The sequence below is a fragment of the Lactuca serriola genome, chromosome 2, assembly GCF_051521515.1.
Source record: "Lactuca serriola cultivar US96UC23 chromosome 2, Lser_US96UC23_V15, whole genome shotgun sequence".
Classification (NCBI taxonomy): Eukaryota; Viridiplantae; Streptophyta; class Magnoliopsida; order Asterales; family Asteraceae; genus Lactuca; species Lactuca serriola.
Genome location: NC_136409.1, coordinates 198,372,599 through 198,385,345, shown reverse-complemented (window position 1 = coordinate 198,385,345; position 12,747 = coordinate 198,372,599). Strand labels below are relative to the sequence as shown.

The 12,747-nt window shown below is 37.9% G+C and overlaps 2 protein-coding genes across 2 annotated transcripts; one reads left to right on the top strand and one right to left on the bottom strand.

Annotated features, from left to right (window-relative positions):
* Window positions 1-410: 410 nt before the first annotated feature.
* LOC145088048 (uncharacterized) lies at window positions 411-1,409 on the top strand. The gene has a single exon (XM_079026242.1). The coding sequence runs from the start codon at window positions 603-605 to the stop codon at window positions 1,254-1,256; it is 654 nt and encodes a 217-aa protein (XP_078882368.1). The 5' UTR covers window positions 411-602; the 3' UTR covers window positions 1,257-1,409.
* Window positions 1,361-4,189, bottom strand: BTR1L (binding to TOMV RNA 1L (long form)). The gene is made up of 7 exons (XM_079026241.1): window positions 3,931-4,189; window positions 2,635-2,870; window positions 2,420-2,526; window positions 2,137-2,330; window positions 1,992-2,056; window positions 1,750-1,907; window positions 1,361-1,657 (listed from the first exon to the last, which is right to left on the bottom strand). Exons 1-7 carry the CDS (start codon window positions 4,028-4,030, stop codon window positions 1,546-1,548), a joined length of 972 nt encoding a protein of 323 aa, XP_078882367.1. The 5' UTR covers window positions 4,031-4,189; the 3' UTR covers window positions 1,361-1,545.
* Between the last annotated feature and the right edge of the window lie 8,558 nt (window positions 4,190-12,747).

The following is a 12,747-nucleotide window of genomic DNA, read 5'->3' as shown; positions in this document are numbered from 1 at the left end:
CATTTTATTTATTCAAAATTAAGAACTTATGTTAGTAAATCTTATAATTTATAACTACTAATGTTAAGCACGCATCGTAATATTCCAATAACGACTTTATCTGTTTGGTATATTTAAAAAAGAAATTAAACGTGGGAGGATTTGTTGACAAGTGTAGTCGTGTGAATAGATTAATTAGATTGACAAATTTTGAAGCTTGTTTTGTCAAAAGTGGGAGAACACTTTAGTGAAAGGTTTATGATGACTGTGCATGGACAACAAGAGATAACATAGCTAGAGAGCACCACCGCCCACCCACCTCCACCAGCACCAGCACCACTATCTTTTTATCTCAAATCAGACACTTCATTTCGATTTCCCATCATTTGGAAGCTACTAGAATACCAGACTCGCTCAAAGTTAGAAAACCTTTTTGAATTTTGCGTTTTGCAATGCCTATAAATAGCCAAGTCTCCTGCTCTTGTTTGTACCACACAACTCATTTCATTGTATCGTATTAGTCTAAAACACACATATATACATTGAGCTCACAACTCATATTGCATTGCTTGAGAACATATACACAACACAACTGAGGTACTCTAGTCCTACAGAGTTTGAAGATGGCAAACTCAAAGTCAAAGATCATAGCCATTGCATTCTTGGTGTTATTTATTGTGGACCTTGGGTTTGCTGCTAGATCGTCTAAGAAGATCGATGGTCAAGGGGGAGGAGGTGGCGGTGGTCAAGGAGGAGGAGGTGGTGGTGGTTCTGGTGTTGCAGAGAATGGCCAGGGTTCCGGGTCAGGTTATGGATCAGGGAGTGGCTCTGGATATGGAAGTGGTGGTGGAGGTAGAGGAGGAGGTGGTGGAGAAGGAGGCGGTGGTGGTGGTGGTGGTGGAGGTGGTGGAGGGTCAGCAAGCGGTAGTGGATCAGGCTCAGGCTATGGGTCTGGAAGTGGTTCAGGATATGGTTCAGGTAGCGGCAAGGGTGGAGGTGGTGGCGGTGGTGGTGGAGGCGGTGGTGGTGGCGGCGGCGGTGGAAGTGGGAATGGGTCAGGAAGTGGTTCAGGGTATGGCAGTGGTAGTGGTTCTGGATATGGAAGTGGTGGCGGTAAAAATGGTGGTGGTGGTGGTGGTGGTGGTAGCGGCGGCGGCGGTGGAGGTGGTGGAGGTGGCCGTAATGGGCAAGGTTCAGGATATGGGAGCGGCTCTGGATATGGAGAGGGATATGGATCAGGATATGGAGGTGATGATGACGGTGGTTATAAACCATAAACCAAATTTTCAACAATAAAATTATTACTAAAAGAAATTTAATTTCTCATATTAATCAGTTTATGGTATCAGTAAGCCGAATAATAAATTGCATCAAATTCATATTTACTTGTAAGAATTTGCATGATTATAAGAAGTTCCTCATTTTGTGTATTTTCTGGTCATAAATTTAGTAAAATAACAAAGCAAAGATGGCAGTATGTTTTGTTTCAACTCTATAGGATAAAAATGATTTATGGCAAAAGTTCCTGTTTAAACTGACAGAAAGAGAGAACCTCGTTATCAGTTTTCAGTTTTCAGTAGTCGCAGCTGGAGGTGGAGATGAAGCCGATGCAACCTTGTGCATTATCATAGCCTCGGCTACATTTATCGCCCTTTGTGATCCAGTAATCGTTACTTTCCTGCAACAAAATAATTAATTAATAAATTAAAATGTGCACTTGGTTTTTTTAATATGACTTTAATAAAAAGCTACATATAGTATATAACATACCTATCAGATGTCCCATTTATGAAATCACCTCTTTCAGATATCTTAATCCTAGCTCCACTAATCTGACTAATTTCTGTTATATTTCTACCACTACGGCCCACCACAATTCCTATATGCTCATCTGCAACGCCCAGAGTCACTGAATTACTCATATCTTCCTGCAAAATACAAGTATTTTTTTTTAATATCACCACATAGCTTCTTCAACCACAGTGAAACAAGGAGGAAAATAATAAACGGACCTTATTGTTCTGAAACTTTTTACCAGCACCATTTGGTCCATAGTTTGGTACACTGTAAAAAGGTGCTGTAGAAGCAAAAGGGTAAAAAAAATGAATACTAATATGAGGTTAAAGTTGATATATATTTAAGTAAAAGAAAGGGTACCAGCATATGGAAACGGGGGACCCACAGACTGTACATAGTAAAGATCTTCAGACAATCTTGAGAGAATCAGACTAGTAGCTTGCACCTGTTGCTGTAAGGTGCCAGCTACTGTTACCAACCTATCATTCATCCCAATATAGTTGTTATCTTGAGGGGATATCTTAATGTTAGCTTGTGAATCTTCAATGAATGACCTGAATTAAACAAAAACAAGTTTTCAAAAAAAAACTAAAATGTCAATAACAGTTATCATGTGCAGAAAAACAAGATTCTGATTTCTTACTTTATCATAGATCCTCCCTTTCCAATGATTCCACCACAAGAGCCATTTGGTACAATTAGCCTAACTTTTGATCTTGGTTCAGCCTCCTCACCATCTTCAGCATAAAACTAATTGGCAATATATTATTAATTATATGATACTATTTAAGACTAGAATGTGAATGTCATATAAATAATCAAATGTGATTTGTGTTATGAGGACTACTTAGTACTTACTTCATTCAGCAACTTGGTGAGGATAAGTTCCACAGCATCAAGAACTTCATCAATAGTTCCAGATACCATGATGATCCTATCTGAAGTTCCTGGAAAATATTCATAGTTTCGAGACAACTGAATTCGTGCATTGGATCGTGACTGGAAATCAGAGATTGTTGATCCACCCTTTCCAATGATTGAACCAGCTTCAGCATTTGATGCGAGAAACCTCAGGTATGTGGTGTCTGGGTAGTCTTGGACATATAATGGCATCATTATTAAAACATTTTAGAATATACTAAATCCACGAAGAAAATTCAATGCTTCAGAGACTGGGATGGAATTTAAATCTAAGGAAAAGGAAACAAGAAAACTGCAGCATAGTAAAGTAAATTAAAACAAGTTTCAAGCTTCTTCAACATAATGCACTCATCTGTTTCCACTTGTCTCATTCTTCTTGGTTTCTCTAATTGAAACTACTAGTGTCTGTTAATCTAACTCTAATTGATTCTTTTCCTCCTTGAATTATATCTGTATCACATTATTCTCGAAGTTGTGGTCCTGTAGGGCTGACCAGTTTGATTTTTATGGTAAAAGATTTCACAAAATTGTTGCAACCATGTCATAGCAACATCAGGATTAATAGATTTGGGATACCTGCTGAAAATAAATTTGCTAGGAGAATTTAATAAAGTACTTTGTTGTTTGGATCAAGGTTCCTGTACTACTTGCAGACATTGTAAAATTTCGTAACTGGTTTGTATAGCTGTAGAACTAGTTTTTTGGATTTTGTTAGTTGTAACATTCTGTAGGACATTAATGAACCATGGGCTACTTCTTGGGGCTGAAAGGAGTTGTACAACCATTTAATGTAACGTACAAGATATTCTACTGTTAGCTTCTCGCCATTTATATGCAAATTCAATTATACTAGCTCACGTAAAAGACACCGTGTAAGGTTATCCAGATCAATGCTAGTGAGAAACAACGTATGAGAAACGTAATTTCTAATTAATCTAATAATCTCTGTCCAATAAGTATCTACCTTATATACCAGACGCATCTTCATTCAATTCTAACAGATGTCTATCTATTTTAAACCTAATAAACATCCATTTCATCAGAGTTTTCATAAGAAGAAAGCCAAAAATCAAATTGCATTTCATTAATGACAAGCAGTATAGATTTGAGAATCTGCATAGCTGAATCTACACATTCAGCTACAATGTCCTTAGAAAACGAGAATAGACATTTTCGGAAACTTATGGTAAAAAGTAGATCAGAAGGTAAGAGATCGAATAATATTAACAATACCTGAAGCAGGAGGAGGAGAAGGTTGCGGTTTGTGAGGTGAAGATTGCGCCGGTTGAGCTCCGTCATTGGATGACGCGTAACCAACGTCCGCCGATCCCATTGCGTTTGCGTCGTGTGTGGTTTTGCAGTCGAGAGAGAGAGAGATGGAGGTGAAAGGAAATTAGAGGGAGTTTGAGAGGAGCATTTGCAGAGTTGACATCTCCTTGTGTTTTCCCTTTCTGCCGTGAAAACCGCCTCCAGTTTTTACTCTCTCTATCTCTTAACAACACTTTAGCTATAGTAAATACCTAAACCACCCTTAACTAACACAAAGTTAACAATAAAGCATTGGGCCCTTGACCCCTTGTAAAGGTTAAAATTCCAAGGGGTCAATCAATGGCCAAAATATAATCGGGATTATCACGAAATCGCCCTCTTCTACAAAATTTTCAACAAAAACATCATATACTAGTTTATAACCCGTGTAAACCATGGTTATAAAATTAATTAAACTTTTATAGTAAAAACTTAAAATTATTAATAAGTTATTTTAAATAAATTATTAATTTAAGAGATATTTTTATTAGTTATGTGAAATTATAATCATTGATTCAAATAAATATATAAAATTAATTTTTAATATATATTAGATATTTTTTATTTGTGAATTAATGAAAACAATAATTTAAAAATTAAAATTTAAAATTTAAAATAGAATCACATTAATGAGGAGGTTTAATAAATTTAAAATGGAAAACTAATAGATTGACAAGTGTCAACACATTAATTAAAATGTCTAATATGGTGACACATGGCAAAAGAGTTACTCTTTTATTAGTATAGAGATTTTGCAAAAGGTCTTTGAAAATGGCTTTTAGTTTGTAAACTTATTATTATTATTATTATTATTATTGTTATTATTATTATAGCAAAGAACTTTTAGGTTTCTATTATTTTGCAAATTTTTATTTGTTTGCAAAATTTGAAGATTTTAATGATTATATATAAATATATAATGTAGTTATATAGAAATGAAATTACAAGTTTTGGGATTTTTAAGTATATAGTATTAAGAATGATGAAATGATCTGTAGAATATTCATCATGTATAACTTATTATTGATGTAAATCTTGTGTAGTGATAGCTTTAACAAATTAGAGCAGTGGGATTAGGTTATCTTACAAACCTCTTGCATTTGGTGATGTTATCAAGTTGTTTGACGATGATATGATGTGTTGTCGTTTATATATGTTATTCATCGTTACAAGAAATGATAACATTGTATTAGGCTAAGTAGGTTGGTAGTGGTGAGAACGATCGAGTGCGAGAAGAAATCAAACATGTAATTTCTTCCTTCTAACAACTCCAAATTGTGTGTATAAAACCAATGAACCAATCTCTTTATGTATGCTAATCGGCCAACACATAAGCATGATCATGAGTATAGGCTTACATATGAGATTGATGATTTGTGTTAACAAATGCATGTGATCACTTGATTAATCGAAGAAGACAATCACCAAGGCTTAGTTGTATTTCCATTGAAATTTAAAGGTTTTTCTTCCGAATGATACTTCAAAGAGACTTGAAAACTGGTGGGGAAAACATATGAAAGATAAAACTAAACACATGAATGAAAATTATGAGGTAATACTAGATAAATAAAATGGTAAATTACACAAAAATCATTATAAATCAATGTGTTAACGTATCCCACTAGGAATACATTAAATAAAACAAAATATTTATCTTTAGGACGACCTAGCTAAACGCATGAATGAAAATTATGAGGTAATACTAGATAAATAAAATGGTAAATTACACAAAAATCATTATAAATCAATGTGTTAACGTATCCTACTATGAATACATTAAAGAAAACAAAATCTTTATCTTTAGGACGACCTAGCTAACGTTCGCAAATCTATCCTAGTGTCAGACCTGGACCTTGGCCCTCACGCTAGGACCCTCTCGATTGGCACCCTCGCGCCCAGATCCAATTCCTGATGACAATCTTCGGTCTATAATAGGACAAAACACATTTGGTCGCCTCCTAGAGCGACACGTATTGTGCCCAAGGTGTTGTCCTCTGATTACTCTACACCAATAGCAGATGACCACTAGTGGTGCACGATCCTCCAATGGGACTTATTCACGTCATGTCGGCCCATACGGGACAAAAGCACCGTTGGGATCATGTACATGGAACAACAAATATAAAAAGATCCTTCTTCTCCACAAGAAGGGATAGCATTCTCTCCATACAAACCCTAATTACCTTATCCTCAAACAAACACTAACTAGACCGTCAGAGCTTCGTCTCGGTACTCCCTCCCGGACGTCGACCAACGTTATCTCTTCGTTGATTACAGGGCTCTACTCAACTGGAATCAGTAGGTCACGATGTTAAGCCTAAGGTCCATATCACAACATTTGGCGTTATGCGGGCATATACTCAGAGTCACAACCTTGATACGACTCTAGACGTCGGCGATGATGGGAAAGGGATATACGGCGTCCGGCGGAGGAGAAACGAGTCCATTCAGATTAATGTCGTCGCTCGATGGCACACATCCATCTGCGTCGAACGGACAAGCCTCCACCCACACGCCAACAATACAAACACCAGGTCCAATAACAGGAACCGCAACAACAACAATCACCACCCTATGGCGACCGCCACCCGTCACAACAGAGCACCTGGTTACAACCACAACTGTAGCGCCTTAGTCAACAACGACTCAACAGTCGCAACCATCGACCTAGTAGTTACAACTGTCGACTCAGCAGTCACACCCGATGGTTTCTCAGTAGCACTCGCTACCGCAGCAGGCGGGGATGAACACTTGGTCCCCAGGAACCATACTATCCTCCGAACAACATCCAATGTCAAGCTATCATTTCTCTCTAATAGCAGGCATGTCGCATATTCTACTCTTTGCTCAACAACCTCCAATGCTCAACCCCTACTTCCAACAGTTGCAGGGATCCTTTCCCCAAGCAACATTGTCGCAACAATCCAACCTTCGCTCGTCATTGGTGCAACATCTCAATGTCCATGATCAATAGTCGCAGGGGTTGAACCTGTACATGCTCCAACAGTCGGGATCGAGCTCATAGTTGCAGCAAAGCACACAGTTGAGCTCATAACTACAACCGTACATCTCGCAAGCAGCGATGTACAACCAAGCATACGAGAACCTGTATTACGCTCAACAATTCATGATGTATGATAGTTTTCTATATCTACATGTGGAAACTCGGAGAGAAGCAGAAGCTTTGATTTCTTATCAGAAGCTCTTGTAGTATGAGATCCCACACTCGACGATGATTCCAGACATCCTAAGTTTCACGATACAACTGATCCTGATGAGCATATCAACACTTATGAGTAGACGATGACGACGCTAGGGATGGACAAATGGTTCATTTGCACGTATTTCCCTGTTACGCTATCGGGAAACATGGGAAATGGGTCAAGGAACTATGAATGGAAGCATTTCGAGTTTTGAGCAGTTACGATACCTTATCCTCAACAATTTTATGCAACTAATGTAACAACCAAAAATTTCAAACATTTTTATCATTTTTAAATCACCAAAAGAAAGTTCATAGCATTAACTCTTGTCAAATACAATTATTAGGAAGCATAGTCAAATATCCCAGAATCCTCAATAACTCTAAACATCAGGCTGGTGTGTATAATCATGTCGGTGCCTTCCTGTGGTCATGTGATGTACCTGAAACATATTTAATCAACACTGTATGTAACACCGGATTCCTGGTACGATTCCTGTTTATGTATTTTTCTCATTTTTCCTTGGACTCGGCGAGTTGGAGGCCTGACTCGCCGAGTAGGAGCGATTTTGGCATGGGATTTAAGTGAGGGACTCGTCGAGTCGGGTCCCAGACTCGGCGAGTCCATGCTGGACGAGTAAAACCCTAACCCGGGTGTTTGCACCCTATTTAAACACTCTAACTCGGCCTCCCTTGTCCCTAACACTTCCAGAGAGCTGTAGAGCGAAACCCTAGCCCCCATATTGTTCTTGTGAGTGATTTTTGGCTTTGTGAAGGAAGTTTGGAGCTTAGAAGAAGAAGGAGGAGGTTGAAGAGTGCAGGGAGGGGAAGTAGATCCGAAATATACACTGTGAGAAGCTTCTATTCAGGTAGAAAAGTTCCTACCTTGATCACTAGTTCATTAGATCCCCTTTTGTCCCTAATCGGTGGTTTTCAAGCCCTAAAACCTCAAACTCCATGTGTTATGCTCTATGTTCTGAAAGGACTTCAGATCTGGACCTTATGGACATCTTAAAAGTGTAAATTCTCTGTGGTTGAAGTGATTGAGGTCCCTATTGAGTGTATGACCTCATAAAGATCTTGGAATTGCCTTTTGGAGCTCATACGGCCATGTATGCACGTAAAGTTTGCAACTTTACGTGATAAGCATGCCCTATGAGCTTAGATCTATGGTTTGGAACCGTTGCATGTCTCATATTTGGTCTGTATGGGAGGAGGTTTGAAGGGACTCAACGAGTTCCAAAGTGGACTCGGTGAGTTCTATGAAGATGGTCTTAGACTCGACGAGTTGGATGAATGACGCGGCGAGTCCTATGAAGATTGCCTGGAACTCGACGAGTTGTTCTTCAAACTCAACGAGTCATATGAACTGTTACTGAGTTAAGAAGGGTTTAAGTGTAGAAGGTCCAACCCTTCATAGCTGCACGCGGAGTTAGCAATTTAACGTGTAGCAATAGTCCCAAAAACCCAAATCCTCAAGATGGATGCTCTTGTGAGGATTTGGAAGCGAGTAGGAGATCTGCTCGTGGGACTCGGCGAGTCGGATCGCGAGTCGGTCTAATTGTCCCAAGAAGTGAGTTAAGGGTGACTCGGTGAGTGGGAAGAGGGACTTGATGAGTTAGTACTGGGATAGTAGGAGAGGGACTCGGCGAGTCTGTGCCATGACTCTGCGAGTCCAGTCAACTGGAAGTTGACTTTGACCAAGGAGTTGACCTTGGACCAGGGGTAGGTCAGTCATTTGACCTAAGGGTATTTATGAGTGACTAATCTATGTTTATGGATTTATAGCCGGAGGATTATCGGTGCAGCAGTCAGACGTCTAGCAAGCAGACTTTCAGCAACTACTTTTTGAGGTGAGTTACCTTCTAGTAGCAGTGGGTCTAAGGCCACAATGTCGGCCCACCAGTAGGAGTTTTATGTTAGATGATTGTCTTTGTGATATCATCTAGGTTTGCTACTACCTGATATGTTATATGTGATAGTAGTAGAGTTCGGTTGTTAGGACCGGAGGGTAGGTCAGACACCCCAGATATGTCTGACAGTATGTGATGATATGTTTATATGTTGGCATGATATGTTATGATATATGTGATAGTAGCAGTAGGGGTGAAATAGTCCCCGGTAGTAAAGTGAAATAGACCGACAGGTACGTCAAGCGCCCCAGAATGGCTTGACCTGGGTAAGTCATACAACCCAGAATTGTCTGACAGTACATTATGTTATGCTATGTGGTAGTAGTAGGGGGTGAAATAGACCGATGGGTACGTCAAGCACCCCAAAATGGCTTGACCTGGGTATGTCAAACACTCCTAAATGGTTTGACCTGGGTACGTCAAACACCCCATAATGGTTTGACATGGGTAAGGCAAGCGCCCCAGAATTGTCTGCCAGTATATTGTATGGTATGTGGTATGTTGGGGGAACTCACTAAGCTTCGTGCTTACAGTTTACAGTTTTGGTTTCAGGTACCTCTTCAGCTAGGGGGAAGGAGCTGGTGCGGTAGCGGCATATCACACACACACTCTTGTTTTTCGCATTATGGATTTTCTGGGATGTACTCTGATATATTATTATGATGTGGCTGGTTTTCAGACATGAAGCATTACTATGAAACTTTTATATCGAAGTTTTTATGAATTGACCTACTTAAAAATGAAATTTTTGGCATGTACTTTTTGGGATGTTACACTGTAAGCACAAAGCATGGTAAGTGTTGGATTAATATCTAAGTCCATAACTATAATTGGTAAGACTTGACCCGACCCGGCATGGTCCATTTGGGTTGCATGACATCATGCATTTGGATAGACTATAATGAGAGAAATAACACTTAAGGTTGTTAATATATTATAAGTTCTAATATATTAATAAGATTATTTAGTTAGTATTGATCAAGAATTAATCTAGGATTAATTAATTGATCAAAAGAAGACTAATTAAATATATGGGTTGATTGTGTAAATCATCCATACTTGTATAGTGGGCTAATGCTTCATGGATTGTCAAGTTGGGCAAAAACCCATAGGATGCTCCATGGATGCTCCATGGATGCTCCATGGTGTATTTGAACCCATGGATCCAAGGAAATGGAAAGCCATGACAATTAGGGTTTACCCTAATTGTGACACTATATAAAGATCTTATTGGTGACAAAATCGGTACTAGATTATATGTGAAAGGGCTAGCCGATTTTATGAAGTGTGGATTTCTCTCTAATTTATTACAAGTGTATTTGGTGTTGTGTGAACCATTTGAGGTGTCACACTTGGGGCACTAGGCACTCAAGCTTCATGAATACATTCTACAACAAAGAGGTATGCGACTCTAACTTAATATATTCATATGAATCAATGTTATTATGCTAGTTAGGATGAATACCTTGGAAAGTTCATATTTACATGTATAATAGAGAAAAATAGATCCAAGGTATTTAGGGTTGCATGTACACTTAGGAGTGTTAGAATACTCAAAACCCATCAGTGGTATCAGAGCCTAGACTTGTTTGCTTGTTATACTTGCAAAATTAGTTGAAAAATCGAATTTTGATGATGTCTGCACAGCAGACTCGCCGAGTCCAAGGCAAAAAGCATCCAACTCGCCAAGTTGGTTCGTACACTCGACGAGTTGGACCTCCAGACATCATATTTTCAACTTTTTTGGCTGGAATTGGACTAGGAACATTACCCTAAGATGTTTTTGGACTTATAAACTTGTTTTTGATGTGGTAATGTTCATGCTAATCCAATTTCAAAGATAATTGTCAATAGATTCATGTTTTGTATTAGTTTAAGGTTTAGACTAATTACATGAAAAAGTTTGATTTGAATTATCTTGTTCTTATGAGTTGCTTAGATTAATAGAAAAGTTAATTGATTATGTGTTTTCAATCCATTTTAATCTAAGAGATGATTCTAAAATGTGTTTGTGTAACTTGTCCTCAAGTTACATGAAATGTCACATTTAAGTTTCATAAAAACTCATAAGATTTGGCAATGGTTACAAAAAAATGAAGAGTCTTGTCCTCAAGTTATGGAGGTTCAAGAGTCACTTCATTAAGTAATAAAATGTGTAACCTTAATTAATTCTACAAGTTACAAAATAAAGAAAAGTTACATTCTTTTATTAGTTTAAAGTCTTCCAACTTGTCCTTAAGTTATGGAACTTGAAGAGTTTTTTAATTAAAACTACTTTAAACACATAAGTTATGGAATTAATTAGTTTTGAATATTTTCAAAACTTGCCCTCAAGTTTTGGAATTTTAAAATTTTTCACTTATAAATACTTTAATTCCAAGTTAAGCCCTTAGAATTTTAGAAGTTAAAATCCAACCCTTATACTTTATAATATTTATAAGTTAATATATATATATATATATATATATATATATATATATATATATATATATATATATATATATAAGAGCAAGTTAGTCTTACCGTTAGTAGGCCTCATTCACGAAGCCGGTCTATAAGGGGGTATAAGGTTACTGCCTATAAAATGGCAGTTTAATGGGTGTCCACTCTCACTCACCGCTTCCTTGACCGGTGGAGGGTCGTTAGCCGAACGGGTAGGACAAGGACTAGAATTCTCCCTTCATTAAAAGTATTAATGATAAATACTAAGTAACTAAACTCTTATTAATACCCAATCTTAGTTACTTAGGAAAATGTGAATAAGGTGCTAGTCCATGAAATTACACTTTGCACTTTGTTTAAGCCGTTAGTGGAGCGTGTGTGGTTAACCGGCACACTAACCTGGATTTAACAAGGTAGGCAAAGGGTAACTTAATGTTTATCATAGTATCGATGGAGCGTGTGTGGTTAACCGGCACATCGATTGAGGGGTAAACACTTAAGGGTACCAAGTATATTTGCATGGTTATTCACACCTTGTTTTGTGATCCTCGGCATCCCAGTCACAAAACATGAAGGGCACACTCGAGATTGAAACATGCCATTGAAAAGTTCAATGAATCTCAAAAGAATCTAGGAGTTTCAAAACCAATTAAAATCTAATAATCATTTCGTTTATCTTGATGGAAATTGGTGAATCGTCATTCACCTACCTTCAAATATTTTTTATCTTGGATTACGGCATCCCTCTTCCAAGTTATAAAAGTATTGTGTTGGTTCCTAGCCTTAATATTTCATATTGTGTGTTATATTAAGGACTTTAAATCAACTATATAGAATATCTCCCAAAAGATGTCTGGTTTAGACATTTATGATCTTCCCAAATCTCTTGAAACAAGCTTTCGTAAATGAAGATGATGTCCTATGGAAATCATACATCTTTCACCTCCTCCAATTATTCTCCCTAACCCACAAGTTCTTGAAAATTTTAAGGTCACTCAAGCCCTATTGGCAAGCAAAGGTCTATGTGTGGTCACATCTTGGAGATGTAGTCACATATTGACAAGCCGGGAGAGTTGGGTGTCAAAGTCTAGAGGAAGTTGATGATCAATCACTTTCTAAGTCACATAGTGAGTTCCTTTGGGACTCCTATGAAACAGACTATGACAAGACCCTTAATGATCTTAT

Bases quoted from the DNA above. Each gene is read 5' to 3' on its own strand.
- LOC145088048 (XM_079026242.1), top strand. From the start codon at position 603: ATGGCAAACTCAAAGTCAAAGATCATAGCCATTGCATTCTTGGTGTTA.
- BTR1L (XM_079026241.1), bottom strand. From the start codon at position 4,030: ATGGGATCGGCGGACGTTGGTTACGCGTCATCCAATGACGGAGCTCAA. The intron at 2,331-2,419 runs GTAAGAAATCAG...TGTTTAATTCAG, and splicing joins AAGGGAGGATCTATGATAAA to GTCATTCATTGAAGATTCAC. The intron at 1,908-1,991 runs GTCCGTTTATTA...TGTATTTTGCAG, and splicing joins AAAAGTTTCAGAACAATAAG to GAAGATATGAGTAATTCAGT.